Here is a 20500-nt window from a genome sequence, read left to right as displayed (position 1 = left end):
TCTGAGCATGAACACCTCAGTGCCTGCGCAGATCTCGCGCGCGATCTGCGGAGGTCTGCCTCACTCGACTATGTCAGTGCCTTGAAACAAACACACAGCAGAGTTTACACAGCTCACTGACTCTGTCTCTCTCTCTCTGTTGTTTTAGCAGAGGAGCTGTGTGTGCGTGTGTGTGTGTGTGGCTGACTGTGTATTGTCTCTCCATCCTGCTCTCATCCAAACACTGTGATCCCCTCTAATACCTCAATATCCTGTTTATACAACACACACACACACACACACACACACACACACACACACACACACACACACACACACACACACACACACACACACACACACACACACACACACACACCTACAACTGCTAAACTACTAAGAAAAGATAACTAAGAACTTTATTCAGGTAAAAGGTTCCTCCTCCTTGGAGCTAGATTTGAACCAGCAACCTCAGGATTCCAGCTACAGTCCTCCACTCGCAGGGTTTCCCCAGAGATGGTCCATACTGTATAGATAGAGATACAGTACATCACCCCAGGCTCCGCCAATTGTAAATGCTGCTAGCAAGTCTCCAAATGATCATGTGGTCACCTCTCCCCTGAAGTGCTGTGAGAGGACTGAGCCTGGTGAGGTGGGGTTAGTGCTGACCTAGCAAGCTAACTTGTACTAGAGATCGTGAGTTCCCAAACTCCACACAAACCACACATACTGTATAAACACAAAGCTGCGCCTTGTTAGCTCAATATAGTACTAAGATATTTGATTAAAAAAATATGTTTTCCAGCCACAGATTTAGCTACTACATCAACGAACTTCACGTGTAGCTTTAGCTAATCGCTCCCTGCTAACGTGAGCTCCTGTTGCCAAATCTCGCGAGAGTGTGTTGCTGAGACTGAGACAGGTCTTGAACAAATTACATTTTCCCATGATCTGTCTGTCTGAAAAATGCCATTTTAGTGTCCGAATGTTCAGAAGATATGTGGCTTCGGAAAATGGGACAAATATTTACTTTGATGACTATGGGGGCAAAAGAATGTCATAAGCTGAGATCACGTTCATCCTCCCATTGACTCCAATAGACTCAGGACTGCCACAAGTCTCATAATTGGGCGTGGCCATGGAAAACCATGGGCAAAACCCACGAGAAACAAATAGAGGAAGTCACTTGAAGTTGGTGTGTCTTGCTTTGATATCCCATCGTCTTTGGTTTCCACCTGAAGAGTTGTTAGGCCCTGACTCTACGTATCAGTCTGGACTTCCAGCCGTCCACAGCGATTTGAGTGGGCAGGACGACTTGCCTTGACAGACAACTCCTTCAGCCAATCAGCGTTGGATCCAGTCAAATCCAAATCCAGTCTGAAGAGTGGCGAAAACATATTTTCCGCCGAGAAACTCAGCTGGTTCATACTCTTGTTCTTGTTTAATTGTTGTTATTGAGTCTATTTCTGCAATAACTGCACTTATGGCTGTTTACTCTACTAATGCTAATGTTACTGCTCGTTACTTTGGGAGACGCCATTACTGTTTTGCCCGTGGTGCTCCTGATAGGCCGGTTACATTGTCAACTATGAGGCAGGTCCCTGATTGGTCCGTGCACTTTGTAATGAATTAAATAGGATGTGGTGTCATGTGATCAGGATCGTTTACCAGGCTAGTGGCAGGTATCCTCCGAGGGTGACAGCGGCGCATGCAGGCCAGCGACAGCAGGGCCCTATAGTACTTTTTGTTTGTATGTGCATGTTTTTAGCTCTGGGTTCCTATCTGAAACCCCAATGGAGCACGGGGAGAACATGCAAACCCCACACAGAAAGGCCCTTTTGACGAGCTAGCCCACCTGGGCAATAGGCACTGAGGACATGGGAATGGGGACACACCCTCAGTGCCCACAGCGTCCCAGGCGGGAGTCGAACCCAGGACCTTCTTGCTGTGAGGCGACAGTCACAGCACTACCACTGCGCCACCGTGCCCCCTATAGTTTCTGTGGTAACAGAATCACAGACGGAATCGCAGAATTGAGAATTTAAAAAAGCTATAACAGATTCCATAGGGCAAAATTTTGGACAAGAACACCAGATATTAATAAATATGTGTGGCGGCCTGCAAGAACCCTTCACATGGTGAAAATCTGACATTTAAATTTTTTTATATTTCCATGAAGTAGAAACTCTCCCCTATGTAGGCTTATAGCTTTCTGAATGTCTGAGATAGCTCTCTCAGAACAAAGGTTATGAGTATTTTAATGTTATGTGTCTTAAAGTAAAATGTGAGAATGGCTTTAAGGCTTCCTCCAGTCCGTTGGTGTTCTATGAAAATGTACATGAGCACACGCTGAATAAACACACGTCATCATTTGTGCCAAAGAGCTTACAGCGATAAGAACCGAAGACTAATAGCTTGTTTCACTGCAGAATCATGAATGCAGCGCTGTTGTAAAAAATATAAATAAAAATGTGTTTTGGCCTCTATTGGACATGACAGTATGCAGACAGGAAAGGTGGGGGGAGAGAGAGGGGATGACATGCGGCAAAGGACCACGGGTCGGATAATTCGGATTCAAACAAACAGGTCGGCCGTGCAAAGGACCAGGTGAGCCACCTGGGGGGGTAATTTTAAAATTATACTGAATCCGTTTTTTTTAGCTCAGCAATCTCCCATTTTATATTAGGGTAAATATTATTTGGAGATTGTTTGTGCTGTTAAAATGACAGTCACTTCTACACTGCTGCCACTTTTCTTGAATAAGAGCTAAATCTTGTCTGCTTCACCCAAACATGTTAAGGGGAATAATTTTGCATAAAAAGACTATATCCGTAATACAAATTAATTTAGAGAACAATAGAGATAATAAAGCCACAGATGAAAGGAACCACATGGTAATAGCTCTTTCAAACACAATGCGATCAATTCAATCTGCATACATCTCCACAAAGGAAAAATAGCCTATATCAGCATAAATCTCTATCTCTCAATATAATCTCTTAAAATAACCAATCTCAGCATCAACATGTGACTCCACACACACACACACACACACACACACACACACACACACACACACACACACACACGCAGGCGCACACACACACACACACACACACACACACACACACACACACACACACACACACACACACACACGCGGGCACACACACACACACACACACACACACACACACACACACACACACACACACACACACACACACGCGGGCACACACACACACACACGGGCACACACACACACACACACACACACACACACACACACACACACACACACACACACACACACACAGTCAAACAATGAACTAAAACAGCCAGTCAGGCTCAGTAAATTTGACCTGTCCACCAGCATAAACATTACTATATATGGGCATGTGCTGACAGACAGACAGGGAGAGAGGAGAGAGAGAGAGAGAGAGAGACAGACAGAGGAAGACAGACAGGCAGAGAGAGAGACAGACAGACAGAAAAGTTGTTCTTCAGACTGTGATACATGGATAACCTGTGAGTCAATGCTGGTCATACTGTCTTCATTCTCACACACACACACACACACACACACACACACACACACACACACACACACACACACACACACACACACACACACACACACACACACACACAGAGACACACACACACACATAGACACGATTTAGTGGGAGTCTAAGTTCAACCAGCGGTAATGTGTGTGTGTGTGTTTGTGTCAGACAGTGTTTTTTTGCTGAATGTGGTGATTGTATCCAGTACTGACTGGAAGGAGAGGGAGGGAGGGAGGGAGGGAGTGTGAGAGTGAGAGAGAATCTGGAGACATGTTTAAGCACCTTTAATAGATTTAAATAGAAGCATTAAACTGAGTTAAATAAAACAATTTCATAGACAGAGAGAGAGGGGGGGGGGAGAGGAGAGAGAGAGACTGGTAGAGACACATTGCCATCTAGTGGTCAGGATCGACCTTGTGTGTGTGTGTTAGGGGTTGCATGACTTTCTACCAATAAAGTTGTGGCGAAGTCGAGTAGTCGTAAAAAAGAAGAAGTGCTTTGAGCGCAAGTCTCAAACATGGATGTATTCAAAGAAAGTCTCAAACCACGTGACCACTTTTCCACGTCTCCCAGTAGGCGTCGACGCCTGATAGTTACGTCGACACGTCGATTAGTTCATGCAACCCCTAGTGTGTGTGTGTGTGTGTGTGTGTGTGTGTGTGTGTGTGTGTGTTTCCTACCCGGTTCTCTGTCTGCGTACTGTCTGACCATGATGGGAGGTCTGCATACAGCCTGGGGACACACACACACACACACACACACACACAGAATTAGTCATCACAACCGTGCTCACATTAACAGCAGCACAACCTCTCATGTGACATTTCTTTCATAAAAGCTGTTCATCAAGTCAGACAACAGCTGATTTGTGCCTGTTATTTGACTCTGCCCATCATTTCAAACTGCTTAGCCTCTATGCCTAAAATCAGGCATGGTGCCGGAGAACTCTAAGCCCCAATTGCAACATCAGCAGCTGCTGCCGATACCCCAGAATATATCCCTCTTTTTCACAAAGAGAAAGAGGGATATATTCTGGGGTATCGGCAAATGCACCCCCCCCCCTAACCCTAACCCTAACCTTAACCCAGATATTTCACTCTGGCTTTAAAACTGAGCCCACTGCAGCCATTTGACTGAAATCGGGAGATTAATGGGAGAAATTACCGATTATTAATTGGGAGCACAGCAGGAGAAAGTGTTAAAAATAGGGAGGCTCCCATGTTGGCAGGTATGGATTCTGTGCCGTTGTCCCATTGGCACAAGGAGGCAGTTTTCAGGCCAAAATGGTGGAAGTGCTGTTGTCAAAAAAGCACTAGAGCTTTGTCTCTTGCCTTCAATACTCAAGGTCAAATGTTTCCATATCTTCGTCTCTTGCCTTCAATACTCAAGGTCAAATGTTTCCATATCGCTGTCGCAGCCTGACCTCCAAGTGGATACGACCCAAGACTTCGTTTTTACAAGCAGCTGAATACGACCTGAAATCACCTTTCAACATTAAGCAACCTCTAGCGTTCATGTGAATAACAGCCCAGTCTCCGAGTTTGGTAAAATTATAAGCTGGTGCGGGATTTGAACCTGGGGCCCCTGGCTTGAAAGTCGCCTAGCGTAACCACCCATTCGTTGCTATCCCTACCCCAAACCCAATACCTAACCCTAACCCTTTGTTGTTCTTTGTCAGCTCGTTTTTTGGAATAAAAGTCACTTTTTCAACTTGCTTTTGTGCGGAAGTAGCGTAGTACTTTTTCTCTGCCACTGAGGGGCACTAGTCTAGCAGACATGATACGTGGTATATGGTTGTATAAGTTGGAGGACATGTTGCGCTGTTGCTACTGCGCACAGAAAAACACTGTGAATGCAGCCTCATCACCACCTTACAACCTAATCACCACTTTACTTTAGAACAGCTGTGAAGCGGAGTGATACGTACACTGATGCGTCCCGAGCAGTTATACTGTATATATTAGCACTCATGGAATGCCTCTTGTCCAATCAAATTGCTCGACCGGAACTAACTGTTGTACAATGACTTTTTATTGCAGTGAGGAAATCAGTGTGTGTGTGTGTGTGTGTGTCACCTGTGCTGCAGTGTGTGTGTGTGTGTGTGTGTCCAGCGGTGGAGGAGACAGAGATTGGTCGGTGTGGAGGTCCGAGGTCAGGGTCCTGATTGGCTCCGCCTCCAGGTCGGCCATGGTAACCGGGCCTTGATTGCTCACTTCAAAGCTCACTTCTGGAAAACAGAGAGACTCAGTCATCATCATGATGACATCATCAATTCACTGTAAATCACGAGGTCCTAATGTACCCCGTGTGCAGTACTAGCCTGGTTAAAACCATCCTGATAGTGTGACCTCACATCCTGTCCAGACTACGTATCAGTCTGGACTTCCAGCTGTCCACAGTGATTTCAGTGGATGGGACTACTGGTCTTGACAGACAACTCCTTCAGCCAATTAGCATCGCCAAATCCAATCCAAATCCACTTGGACGAAAATATCTTTTCTGCTGAGAAACTGGGATGGTTCATACTCCTGTTCTTGTTAATTGTTGTTATTGAGTCTATTTCTGCAATAACTGCACTTATGGCTGTGTTTACTCTACTAACTGCTACCGCTCGTTACTTCGGGAGCCACCACTACTGTTTTGCCACGCGCTAAACCAGTTCAGAAGATGAGGAACAGTGCTCACAAGTCAGGAACACAGCAGCTAAACCAGTTCAGAAGATGAAGAGCAGTGCTCACAGGTCAGGAACACAGCAGCTAAACCAGTTCAGAAGATGAGGAGCAGTGCTCACAGGTCAGGAACACAGCAGCTAAACCAGTTCAGAAGATGAGGAGCGGTGCTCACAGGTCAGGAACACAGCAGCTAAACCAGTTCAGAAGATGAGGAGCAGTGCTCACAGGTCAGGAACACAGCAGCTAAACCAGTTCAGAAGATGAGGAGCGGTGCTCACAGGTCAGGAACACAGCAGCTAAACCAGTTCAGAAGATGAGGAGCAGTGCTCACAGGTCAGGAACACAGCAGCTAAACCAGTTCAGAAGATGAGGAGCGGTGCTCACAGGTCAGGAACACAGCAGCTAAACCAGTTCAGAAGATGAGGAGCAGTGCTCACAGGTCAGGAACACAGCAGCTAAACCAGTTCAGAAGATGAGGAGCGGTGCTCACAGGTCAGGAACACAGCAGCTAAACCAGTTCAGATCAACAAATCACTGATGTTTCGACAGCACAGTGTCTTCTTCAAAGTAAGGCATTGGATTCACAATGTGTTTAAACCAGAGCGGGGGGGAGGAGTAAGCAATCTGCAAGCTGGCTCATCAATTAGACTTATAGCAATGTCATGAAATCAGGAGGTGAGGTCTCTGAAAAGAGAATAATTAGGGGTGTGGTATTTAAATGACGATGATCAATGAGTGCTCCTTCTTACGCTGTGATTGGTGAGATACGACACTTTTATGAATCACATGCGAAGGGGTATCTTATAGGATGATTACTGCACCCGGATCTGCACTACTGTTTGCGCTCCAGTGATAAATCTGGGCCACTGTGTTGTTAAGGATGAGATTTCAACAGATCTGCTGAAGCACCAATGAAAAACTGTTGCAGGAAAAGTTCAAACTTTAGTCCCGTTCACAAAGGCTCTGATTGACTGGATTGTTTCCTGAGCGAGAACAAGCCGCTGACTGTGGGGAGTCTCTCTCCCTCTGCTCCTCAGGGTCCAGCTGCTGCTTCCTGTTTCTAAAGTCAATATTGGTGTTGGACTGTGTGTGTGTGTGTGTGTGTGTGTGTGTCCCTCTGAAGCAGAACAACTCTCTTCACTTTACAACCATCACACATAAACAGTCTGTAAACTCTGACACACACACACACACACACACACACACACACACACACACACACACACACACACACACACACACACACACACACACAAACAGACGCACATGCAGACCACTAGGGGGCGCCCCCTAGTGGTCCGCGAGAAGATTTATATTTTTTTCCTTTTTTTTAACCTCCCACTATCCAATCAGAGAAATGTTTACATTTTCTGGGAAACTCAAGGTCAGATCACGATGCCTGTAATGGACTATATGTATTTTTTCACCCCGAATCCAACGCCACCACAACTGACTCTCTACGACTTAGGCTTGCGGAGATACGTCCACTCTGCCTGCAGGGCTACAGGAGAGAGACAGAGTACAGCGGGTGGTTGGGAGTTCCAAGTTACTATTTGACTTTGGCAACATTGTGCATTTATTGAACTTGAAAAAACTTTCTTTGAACTTTGAATATATTTGAACTGAACAGGAGAAATAAATGTAAAAAAAAAAGAAGGTAAATGGACTAACTAAAATAAATTACATATATATTTTTTATATCGGTTGTTTTCATAATTGTGGGAAGCCAAAAATTATATTAATTGTACTGCTATTTGTCATTTAATTAGCATGTAATTTGTAATTTAGAGTTGAAGTAGTAGGCCTATTGCTTTTGGGGATGTTTTGGGAGTTAGGTGGTCCCTGAGTTTTTTTCATTGGTTTATTAAGTGGTCCTTGGTCTGAAAAAGTTTGAGAAACACTGCAGGCAGTGGTTTTCAAATGGGGGTCCGTGGAACTTTGCCAGGGGGTACGCGAAAAGTTTTCAGGAAAATAAAAAATTTAACTTTTTTGTTGTTGCAAAAGCTTCATAGTTCAAGGAAAACATTTTATGCTTTAAATCTAAAATGGTTCATGGATTACATTCTAATCTAACTACTACTAACTACTGTGGAAACAATTAAGCTTAGCCCAAAATCACAAATCAGAATGAGGGGGTCCCCGGTATACTGTATTTTCTATCTTGTAAGGGGTCCTTGGCTGTAAAGCATTTGAGAACCTCTGCTCTAAGGCTTAGATTTAATGCTATGTTGTGACACTAAAGACATTTTGTAAATTTTAAAATAAAATGCATTAATCTGGGGCACTCTGAGAGCAAAATGAAGAGGCTAGTAGATATGAAGAACTACACACATCACATTAATATCCTCTTCACTGTGGCTTGCCTTTACAGTGATGAAAAAAGAATTGTCTCCTTATAGCCTATTCTATCTGCATGATAGTGTTTCCCAACCACTGAACCGTGGCCCACTGGTGGGCCTCAGAGCACCATCTAGTGGGCTCCTAAAGCAGGTGTTTGCAGTCTACTACTTGAAATTAATATGTGGCAGTCAAAATCTATTTGTGGTGCTCAAAATCTATTGTGGTGTACCTTCACAAATAGATAACTGTATAGGAGACACTGAATGCTATAGTAGGATATGACAACACATTCTGAACAGGGCACTGCTGAAAAAGAGAGCATTGCTCTCAGTGAGACTCCCCCTGTATAAATAAAAGGTAAAAAAAAATAAAAAAGTAAAAAAAAAAAAATCATCTGGCCACTAGGGGTTGCACGTGCAGCCAGTGCACCAACGTATAATCGCGCATGCACAGGAGTGTACTTGTGCAAATGGAGTGACAATAATCTTGAATCTTCTCAAATTGTAGCTTCTCCTGCGATATTGCACTTGGCCATATTGTGATTTTGATATGGATTTGATTAATTGTGCAGCCGTAACACACAGAGAGAGAGCATCAGAGAAACTAAAACCAAGTCTGTATTTTCAGAGGAACATTCATTCAAAGACTTAACAGCTTCAGTCCAGAGATGAATGGGCTATAGAGATAGCTCATTCTAGGCTCTGCTAATACTATGAAATGGTATACTCTTCCAGTCTCCTAAATTCCATTGACTCCAATGGACTCAAGACCTGCCGGAAGTCTCCTAAGGAGAGGCCACATTTTGATGCTCGTCTCAGACTCCCGGACTTTTAAGCGTGGCCTATAATAACATTTACTGTATAATCCAGCGCACACCAGGATATCAGGTTTGACACTTCTTTTTATTTTTACTTTATAAATCATTTTTGGCCAAAGTAGCTGCAAAAATTATTTACGTCCAAATTTATTATGTACGTCCGAATCTATTATTGCATATTAAAGTTTGGAGTTTACTCATTATCATTTTATTTTGTCTAAAACAAATGTTTTAAATTCTCACAAACTACTTTGAAAAACATTTGCGGACCCCCTGTTGAAGACCACTGCTCTATAGACCTGATTGAAGTAACTCACGTACGGGCACGCCCACCGCCGCCATGCAGCTCTCAAGTGACAGCCTATGTAAGAGCAACGTTTATAGGAAGCTAGCCGCCGTTAGCGTTACCTGTATCGTTCCTGTTGTGTTCGGATGGTGACCTGCGTTATACATGGCTGTAGCAATGAAAGCAATAAAGTCCCCGTGGTTTGTTTCTATCTCTACCGTCCACAGACGTGAAGGGAGCGAGACTGAGGATACGTCAGCACACAGGAGATGTGTGGATAGTTAGGAGAGACAGGTGAAACTTTCTGACAGCTCCTCACAGCAAAGTCTGTTCACCTCGTTTTTTCTTTTGTTTATTATTACAGGCATTAACGGCAGCATACAAACAACAACTCTGGGGTTTTTATTGCTGTCATCACTATCGCTATTTTTGTAATGGAACAGAAACGACAATACGGCTGTTACTAGTAGCGCTGTGCGTGCAGGACGGTATGTCAACAATATGGCACCGTCCAGGGTTAGCGAATAAGGTCTATAGTAATGTCTCTGGTCACACAGCACAGCTGTGATGCTGGATATACTGCTTTTAGACAACAGCTGTATCAACAAAGCTGTGTTGTGATTGGTCTAAACAAAGCTGTGTTGTGATTGGTCGGCTGTGAACCAACCTGCAGACAGACAGATGGTTTGTCCCCTGCTGGCTGCCGTCCTTTGTGAGGCTGAGCTGGTCTCTGTAGTCTTGACTCGGCGTTTTGTAGTTCTGTCTGGTTTCACCTCCCCCGGGCTCCCCTTCTCCTCCTCCCCCTCCTCCCCCCACGAGCCCTGAGGACACAGCACAGAGCAGCAAAGGGATTTGGAGAGAAATCGGGCTGATACGATGTTTACATTACATTACATTACAATGTTTAAAATAACATTTTGGCCGATAACCGATGCCGATGTTTGTGGTCCTGGACACACCTAATGTAGTGGGAACTACTGCAGAAGCTGTTTGGAGTACTTTGCCAGGTGTTTATATGTCTGTCTGACTGTGGACAGATTCAGAAAAAACTGTTCTGACAGAAGAGACAGAGAACACTGACACCTGGTGGTGAGAGAGAGACTGTGTGTGTGTGTGTGTGTGTGTGTGTGTGTGTGTGTGTGTGTGTGTGTCTGTGTGTGTGTGTGTGTGTGTTTGTATACCTCAGGCTGCGGTCGAGGCAGTGTGTGTGTGACTCCCTGCTCCAGCAGGGTCAGCAGGGGGTCATGACCTTTGACCTGACCGTCACTGGGGGGATCGAAGTCCTGATGAGAGACAACACACAGAGGGTCAAGTCCAGAGAGTCCAGGTTCAGGTCATTACGGTAGTCTCCTTCAAGCCAAAATGGCAGAATTGCTGTGTGCTAATGTTGCAATGGAACAACCGATTAGCCTTCAGTTCTTAGCAATGTAAGTTATTTGGTAAAACTACTAGTGCTCCTAGTGCATTGTGGGTGTTGTGTATTACTTTGTGTCTGAGCAGCACTGAAACTGATACAGCAGCTTGTTCCAGCTGGACTGAACAGGTCATCTGCCATCTAGTGGAGGACTTTAGCATGGCAACATGAGTGGAGACATGAGTGTGACCCTGGTGGGATGTGAACCTCCACCCTGCTCTGCAGGGCCTTGTTCATGCTCATGTCAGTCCATCCTCACCATGTCCTGCAGAGAGCTGGAGAAGCTGCTGAGGTCTGGGACAAGGAACGTCTCCTCCTCTGAGACTGCACACAGAGACAGAGAGAGAGATGGGTAGAGAGAGAGGTAGTGAGGCAGGTAGAGAGAGAGACAAAGCTAAAGAATAGTGATCAATATGTGAACATTGAAAGAGGGAGATGCAAAACTGCATGGATACTGTGTGAACACTGTGACCTGCAACAAGTTAGAATGTCCAAAATACACAAGTATGAAAAATATTCTTCCTAAAAGTTTAAAGTGCAATTCCTAATTTCTATTCCCTCTCAAACTGCCAGAGCTTCAGTGAAGAACCTGAGGGACGACTAAAGTGTCTGGGATGCATTGATCCATGTATTGTATACAGCAGTAATTCTTAACCCTTTTCATATCAAGGACCCGTAATAACAGAACCACAGATGACAGATAAACTGTGATCAAAGCAGTAATTTTTCTACATTCTCTTACTGTGTTCACTTCTTCTAAATGAAAGAATGCTGAATTTTAACAATTCATCAGTTTGTTGGGGTGAAGTGGAAAATTACATTGTTGAACGTTTGCCATCACAGGGGATCCCTGTAACCCCCTCAAGGACCCCTGGTGCTCCCCGGACCCCACCTTGAGAACCACTGGTATTTACCATGGCAGAAGACTGATGGCAGTGCCAGAACCTCCCGTCACAGGGACAGCTTCTACCCAACTGCTATCCGCAGTTTTAAGGCTCGAACCAAGCCAAAAAGTATTCTCGTTGTGATTTTTTGTTCTCGCTTAAACCAAATGTTTTATGGTCACTCAAGATTCTCTGGAAGACTTTTTGGCTTGGGTGATGTCACGCTCAGTATGTCCCTCCTTTTTACTGTCTATGGGTCAAACTCAACTCTAATGTGGTTTGTCTAAGTGGTGTTGCCGTACGTAGCTGTCCAAGATAGCGGAGCCGCTCACGCATGCGCAACAAGGAGTGGCGGGCAAAGCAGGAAGTGATGTCACCTGTCATGGCGGACAGCAGCTCTCCTTGTGAGATGGGCGCGGCCGTCAGCAGAGTGCTGCTGCTGCTCACAGTGCTGTCTGAGGAGGAGGATCCTGAGGGGGCTTCAGGGACAGAGGGAGGAGGAGGAAGAGGAGAGGGGGAGGAGAGAGGATGCTCTTCTTCTGCTACTGACATCACCCTGCACAAGAGATTTATTGATTATTGATGTCAGTTGAATTACTAACAAAATAACAATATCAATATATATCGGTGATAGACATTTCATCAACACAATATGAAAATAGTTCAATATACTGTGTATTGATATGTCCCTTGATAATGGAGTGTGCTATGAGTGACACGCAAACAGCCAATCATTTAACAGACAAATCCTAAAGTTCCCACCCAAACATATTACTGTAAGTTGCGGACCTTTTAGTCTCTGCCTTGCACTTTGAGTGCATGGGAGAGAGCAGCTTAGCCCAATAATAATCGTGGTTTTTCTGCTGTTTACACACTTCTTTATTCTTCTATATCTTTAACTGTGAGCACATTTCAGTTTTATTTTACTATTGCTTTGGCAATGTAAACATATGTTTCTCGTGCCAATAAAGCCCATTTGAATTTGAATTAGAGAGAGAGAAAGAGCACGTACAGCGGCTTTGTGTGTGGGTCCAGGTATTGCTCTGGTCTCTCCTCGGCCAATGGCAGCTCAGCGTCTCCCCAGGGCAGAGGGGGCAGGGCCAGGTGGCGAGAGTGGTGGGGCTCTGGGGTGGAGGTGGGCGTGGCTACAGGCTCTGAGGTCACAGAGAGAGAGGCATTGGGTAGAAGAGGTTTCTTTATGCAACACATTCAGAGAGAAATAAATACCTGGTAGATGAGAAGACACTATCCGAAGATTAGGGCCTATGTAAAAATCAGACATTCCTAAACATTACTGACATTACTGGCCATTAGGGTAACTGCAGTCAGCAGCCTGTTGCTCACACTCGTACTCCATAAGCGAGCAGAGGCCAAAACAGTACCATTAACTAGATAGCAATTTGTCCGCATTAGCAACCAAGCTAACGTTATCTAATATTAGCCAGCCAAAACCACAATATTACAATGTATTAGTCACAATCATTTCGTGCATTTCATATTCTGGTAGCAACACAGTGGTATAAGCTCTTCTGTATAAGCTAACACAACAAGCTACAAGCTAAGACGAAGGTCCCTCATGAGTCGAAAGCACGAGCAATGTTGACTCTAGTTCCCCCCCCGATGTCGGTCACATTGCTGCTGTTTGGTCAGACGGGCTTCACTAGATAAAACTTTTTTATTTTTGTGCTTAGGAGGACGTTTTGTTGGATTCTGTGTTGTGGCGGGTCATTTGTTGACGTTAGCAGACTCCATTTCTAAGCTAACGTTAGATAGTGTTGCAGCCTTCTTCTTTGGTCTACTGTAGAAAACAGATGAGCTCAGGAGCGAGTGCCGCGGAAACATCACATCTACTGGATTTCCACACACACACAAAAATAGTACATGTAAATTGCTTCACAATTCTTACATATAAGGCCTTTAATACTACTACTACTACTACTAATACCATTACTACTGTTGTACTACTACTATACTACTACTACTAATAATATAATTTCGGTTCAGTAAATCCCTGTACTGTTTTCCAACCTGTGTCTGTGATTGGCTGAGGAGACTCCATGTTGAAACTGGGCGGGTCAGAGGGTGGGGGCGTGGTCAGGGGCGGGCCCTCCGGGCTGGGCGTAACCTCCAGGCCAGGCGGGGGTGTGGGCACCGGGGTGCAGAGCGTCTCCTGCTGGAAGGACAGCAGTGGAGGCAGGAAGGACAGTAGTGGAGGCAGAAGACAGTGAGGAGCAGCAGAAGGTTGAGATGTTTGCTGAAGCTTTGTGTTAGTGAGGCAGAAGACCAGAATCTGGAACTCTGTCTCTGTCTTTAGGACTAATCTAGATCAGTGTTTCCCAAAGACTGGGTTGGAACCCACAGGTGGGTCGCAGGAGATTTTATTTGGGTCGCCAGATACATTTGCAGCATTTGTTCCATAGTCTTTTATTTAAAATGTGTAATTGTCTTACTGATGAGAAGTGAAACCTATGACATAGCCTGTTAACTCAGCCTAAATGCATTTATTTATATATATCTCTTTGAAGTGGCTGGTTTACCAATTCAAGATAATGAGGTGATGCGGAAATGGCAGTAAAAATGGTCAGGAACATTAATTTATTCAAAAATGTGCTCTTCTCACGATTTATAGATAAGGCCTGTTGTGAATTGGGTCGCAATAGTTTATCTTTTTTCAGCCCACTCCACCCAGTTGAGTTTTGGCCTTTTTTTAAACAGAGATCTAAAAAAAAAAGTAGGACTGTTGGTTTTGCTCGCAGCCAGGGCGTTTCTAGGGTCTGAAGACATTGGGGGCTTAGCCCAGTCCTCTTTAGGTAGGTCCATCTCGATCAATTTGAGATGAATACTGAAAAACTAGATCAGTGGTTCTCAAAGTGGGGTCCGGGGACCACCAGGGGTTCTTGAGAGGGTTCCAGGCAGTCCCCATAGCAAATTAATGAATGTTACACTTTAGCATTAGCCTTGATGGACAAACAGACAAGGAACCTATAAGGGAGGAAAATACATCACTCATGTCACAGCATTAACATTTTGCAATTCTGTGGAAGCATTTTTCGATCAAAGGTGAAACAACACAGATATGCTTTATAGTAGGACTTACCCTACTATAACTACTACCACCCCATTCACTTCAATACAACTGTCCCCAAACTCTAGCCCCAATGCAACATTTGAACGCTGTGATGTATCTTCCTTCTTTATAGGTTAATTACACACAGAGAGGAAGCAAAATGTTGCATTTTCAAAGTCTGAGACTGTGGGCCTCCCTCCAGACAATGCTTGGAAAAAGGAGCCCCTCGCGCTCAATTCCTGGATGCCTATGGGATCATGATTATGTTGTTTGACCCCCATAGACACTCAACAATTGAGCCAAAATAGTCTGATATTGCTGTTTGACATACTTCAGACTACACCAAATAAATAAAAAGGTCTGTCTGAAGGCATTTATTTGTTTCTGACTCTGGGGAAAGTGGGAAAAACTGTTAAATTCCCCCAAACTACTGTATCTCTGAACTATCTATCTAAATCACACACATTGGGCTATTTTATGAGATCTCCTTTTGAAGTTTTTATTCAGGAACATATTGCATCGAGTTGACACTAGATGAATTGCAATGTTAAAAACACAAACACAAAGATTATTTAAAAAAGAGGGGTTAAAATATAAGCGATCAAGTTACATCTTTTCATTTACATGTATATGTCTGCTCAGGTAGGGGATGGTGGAGTTCCTATAGTGCTCAGTTCTTGTTGGCATAGACTGGAGCTTACTGGCCTGTTTGGTGCTGTGACCAGAGACAGAACAATTGGGGGGGGGGGAGTATCTCAGGTGGAGGGGGAGGAGTTCTCTCAGGTGGGACATGGTGAGCGTAACTCCAACACAGATCTCCCCTTCTCTCTGAGAGATGGCAGATGCCGAGGATACTGAGGGAGGGCTGCTGCTAATGTTTGTACTCCCGTACTAATGTAATATTATTTCACTTCCATTCACTGATTCAAGATTCAAGATTCAAGATTTTTATTGTCACTCTGTAGTACAAGTATCACGTGTGAAATTCTTGTGCTGTAGGCTCCGTTACAACATAGTGCAAAAAATAAAATAGAAGATATATAAATAAAAAACAAGAGGCAACGGGCAATAGAGCAGTAAGACACGCCACAGACAGTGGCGTATTCACTGCCCATAGTGCAAATGGCATGAACATACTTTAAACATAATTAAACATAATAACATTCTGTTAGGCGCAAATAGCGTATACCTAATTAAACATACTATTGGACATTAGTCATACATAATGGTGGCATCTACAGTGCGGTACAGTACGGCTACTACACTATTTGTATATGTTAAGGAGTCTCGTGGCCTGTGAGGAGAAACCGTCCCTCAAGCGATTTGTGCGTGCTCTTGGGACGCTGTATCTCCTCCCTGAGGGTAGCAGGGAGAACAGACTGTTGTGGGGGTGGTTTGTGTCTTTGATGATCTTCAGGGACCTCCTGAGGCACCGCTGATTGTACAGATCTTGCAGTTCTGGCAGCTCACATCCTGTTACGTGCTGGGCCGCGCGCCTCACCCTTCTTAGGGCCCTGCGGTCCATGGTGGCGCAGTTCCCGTACCAGGTGGTGAAGCAGCCAGTCAGCAGGCTTTCAATGGTGCCTCTGTAGAAGTCCCTGAGGATTTTTGGCCTTAGCCCGAATTTCTTCAGGCGCCTGAGTCCGTGTAGTCGCTGTTGGGCCTTTTTGACAACAGTGGCGGTGTGGTTGGCCCATGTCAGGTCCTGGTGGATATTGACTCCCAGGTACTTGAAGCTGTCCACCCTTTCCACCACTGTGCCGTTGATGGTGATTGGGGGGTATGTGCCCCCCCCCCCCCCTTCTGTAGTCTACAATGACCTCCTCTTGGAGACGTTCAGAGAGAGGTGGTTGTCCTGACACCATTGTTCCAGGGCCTCCACCTCCTTTCTGTAGGCTGTCTCGTCGCTCCTGGAGATCCGCCCCACGACCGCTGTGTCGTCTGCAAACTTCACGATGGTGTTCCAAGTTTGAGTCGCCACGCAGTCGTGGGTGTAGAGGTCATACCAGAAGGGGCTGGAGACGCACCCCTGTGGGGCTCCTATGCTGATGGTCAGTGGGGAGGAGGTGAGGTTGCCCACTTTCACCACCTGGCGGCGGTCTGTTAGAAAGTCCAGGATCCAGTCACACATCGCTTTGCTTAGTCCCAGATCCTTGAGTTTGCTTAGCAGCCTGGAGGGTACTATGGTGTTGAATGCTGAGCTGTAGTCCACGAACAGCATTCTCACATAAGTGTCCTTCCCCTCCAGGTGGGAGCCTCCCCTGAAACTGCTTGGAGCCCGCCTGGGGAGTCTCGACTCCCACTTTGAAAACCTCTGGCCCATATATATCAGATCATTTTTGGGGCTGGCTATTTTTCTTTCTTTTTTTTAAAGAAGAAAAAAAGAGAAAAAGATCCAGCCTAAAACATTCGGCGCTATAGCCCCCAATGCCCAGGCCTAATGGCCCATTTCCACCGCTGGTATCAACGCGGCCCCGCCCAGCTCGTCTCGCTTTTTTGTCTCATTCCACCGATCAAAAACGTGAACAGCCCGGGTTGAGTCGGGGTTGAGTCGTGCTGCTTTTGCTCCCTGCTCTGTTGAGGTTCTAGCGCTGTGAACCCGGGTTCATACGGTGACGTGAAAACACTGTAGACGACTGATTGGTCAGGCAGAATCGTGTTTACTCTATCTACTGACTGTCAATGCTGCATACCAGTTTAGTGGGGCTTACCTACTTCTGTTATGTTATTTCCATCAGTCTTTTGTGTTGCTGCCTTTGGGTCTGGTGAAATAAAAGTGATCTCCTTACTCAGCTTTAACATGACGGTGGTTTTCAATTGTTTTGAGAGAAAAAAAAAGCCGCTCCTCAGGAAGCCCTTTGTAGTTGTGTGCAGCGTCGGCTCCGCTAGGCCACAGGCGGGGCTTTGGTGAAGCCGCGGTCTTGCCTGGTGAGAGGCCGCCGGGGTAGAGGCTTCACTTCTCCCCGTAGCGCAACCCCCGTCCCTCGCGCAGCGCATGCATGTGAGTTTGACTAACAACAAAGTGATATCCATTCTCCTGGCCGATTGTCACATTTGCCCATGTACACTGTAGGTCATTTAGAGGCACCAGTATTTCATAAACAGTTTAAAAGTTCTGTGTATGGATTTAATTTTAACGTTATATGTTATAGCCTACTTCGGTTATGGGCCGAGGGCAGATATGCGGTCGCTATGACGACCAGGTGTGGGCGGGGGCAGATCGAGCAGCGGTGGAAGCAAAACATCCATCGGGTCGAAACGAGTAGAGCCGAGTGGTGACGAGCTGTGCAGGGCTGTAAAATGTGGTGGAAATGAGCCATATGTGTCCTCTAGAGAGAGAGTGGCCTCAGAGGAGGACCAAAATGCATGACTCATTAGTCAATGAACAACCAGGAAGGGGTCTCGTGCTACTTTTGAATGCTAAAATAAAGCTGATAATGTACAATTTGATAAAAAAAAAAAAAAAAAAGACTTTCAAAGTACATCACAAACTGTCCATTTTGCTGCAACTCGACTGCTTAATCCAGGACCTTACTTCCTGGAACTCTTGTCTTGAGAGTAAAAAACTGGTCCATTGGAGTGAATGGAGATGTCGCGACTCTTCTAAAATTATATACACGGCTCTGCCCAGGCCATGATGGCCATGCTTGTAGCCAATCACAGCAAGTGTTCTTTGATTTAATGAGACGTGTGGTTGGCCCACTACCGCAGCAGCTACAAGCCATACAGTCTGTGGTGGTGAAGTGGTGAAGTGGAGTGCGGTGTATGTGACGGAGTTGGCTGTTCAACAAGTAGACCAAAAAACAGGTATTGAATGAAGTACTCTATTGATATCGGCATCACTTTAAGGGTACTGTGTGTACCGTTAAGGGTACCGTTTAAGGGTACTGGTACCCTTAAAGTGGATCCAGCCCTACACTGGATCCAGGCTGGTGCACTGTACCTGCTGCTGGTCTGGTAGACCCGGCTCCGGTACTGGTTCCGGTCCTGGTTCCGGTGCGTCTCTCTGTCCCAGTGTCTGCTCAATCGTCTCCGCCAGGACCTCGTTCACTAGCAGCCGGACCATCGCAGAGTCCACCAATGGGTTCGCATCAATGAACAGCTGTAGCTGACTTTTCTCTGTGTATATGAAGTTAAATTGTCCATGGTTAAAAGCCAGTTCAAGAACTCCATTTGTAAACTTTGTAGTTTCTTGTTATATAAGGGATAGTCAAATCCTAGGTGTGCCTGTTAAACTATTTAATGCACGACGTGGAGGCGAAGAACCACCCGATTCCGCAAAGTGCATTAAAAATGTTTAGGCAACACCTAGGAGTTGATTATCCCGCTTATACCATACTAATTTGCCAACAATATAAAACAAAGACATTCATAGATTTTTGCTGCAAGTTTTGCAATCAAAATCTAAAGTTTTTCACAAGCCACAACTCGGTTTCCCTGGAAACACATGGGAAGCAGACTAATACCTGGAAGAATCATTACCATCCCGGCAGGTTTTTTGCAATGGAAACGTGGAAACGAAAACAATGGCACACTCAATTGTTGGGTGTTTATAGGATCAAAATATGATCCCATAGGTTGAGCTAGGGCACCTTTTTCCAAGCTTTGTCTGGGGGAAGGCCCACAGTCTCAGACTTTGACAACCCCTGGCTTATCTGATACAAAGTAGGCTATCAGTAAGTTCACAGGGCAGTGTTTCTTGCAGTTTGTGTTAGATCGCCATCCTATGGTATTCAGAAGATGAGGCACTGCTGACTCAGTGTTGTAAATAAAATATTCTGAATTTTTAGATGGTTACAGGCTGGGTAGCAGATTAATTTAGAACAGTGGTTGAACTTGAGCCAATCTATGTGTGCATTAAAGAGATACTAAACAGTTTTTCCACTTTTTCTGCTGAAAATCAATGTATATGGGAATTTAGTAGTGTTGTTGATGAATGTACGTAGGTCAAAATCCTTCATTTAGTGTAAATCTGAGGAACTAGATTCTCAGTGATAATCTACTTTGTTGGGATTCTTTGGGGGGGGGGGGTGTCTCTGTGTGTGCGTGTGTGTGTGTGTGTGTGTGTGTGTGGGGGGGGGGGGGGTTTGAGGGTGTGTCCGTGTGTGTGGGGAGGGGCGGCATGGTATTCCACCGAGAAACTCAGCTGTTGCATACTCCTGTGCTTGTAGACATTTTTTCAATAATTCTTGCACGTACAATAGAGGTGACTGCATTTAAATATGGTCAATGCAGCCTCTACTTTTTTTATAATTATTTTTATTGACTGAGCGTAAGGGACAGGACATGTTATATGCAAACAAAACATAATCCCAAGTATGCGATCCAATATAGTCAACATAACATGATGTCCCCACCCATACCATCATTCACACTTATTATCCCCACACTATTTCCACACCTAGGCATACGCACGCTCTCTCTCTCTCTCTCTCTCTCTCTCTCTCACACACACACACACACACACACACACAC

General features: G+C 45.1%; 1 protein-coding gene across 1 annotated transcript in view; it reads right to left on the bottom strand.

Annotated features, from left to right (window-relative positions):
- The window catches only part of kiaa0586 (KIAA0586 ortholog), a gene marked incomplete at its 5' end in the record, with an annotated part of 87621 nt that overhangs the window by 26021 nt on the left and 41100 nt on the right, over positions 1-20500 (bottom strand). Inside the window, 9 exons of the mRNA XM_083634270.1 lie at positions 4226-4277; positions 5621-5772; positions 10328-10481; positions 10842-10943; positions 11334-11398; positions 12336-12514; positions 12971-13112; positions 13987-14128; positions 18969-19144. Coding sequence (XP_083490396.1) covers positions 4226-4277; positions 5621-5772; positions 10328-10481; positions 10842-10943; positions 11334-11398; positions 12336-12514; positions 12971-13112; positions 13987-14128; positions 18969-19144 — 1164 coding nt within the window. The remainder of the gene's footprint in view (positions 1-4225; positions 4278-5620; positions 5773-10327; positions 10482-10841; positions 10944-11333; positions 11399-12335; positions 12515-12970; positions 13113-13986; positions 14129-18968; positions 19145-20500) is intronic.

The sequence above is a fragment of the Poromitra crassiceps genome, assembly GCF_964638095.1.
Source record: "Poromitra crassiceps genome assembly, chromosome: 3".
Classification (NCBI taxonomy): domain Eukaryota; kingdom Metazoa; phylum Chordata; class Actinopteri; order Beryciformes; family Melamphaidae; genus Poromitra; species Poromitra crassiceps.
This window is presented reverse-complemented; position numbering and strand designations above follow the sequence as displayed.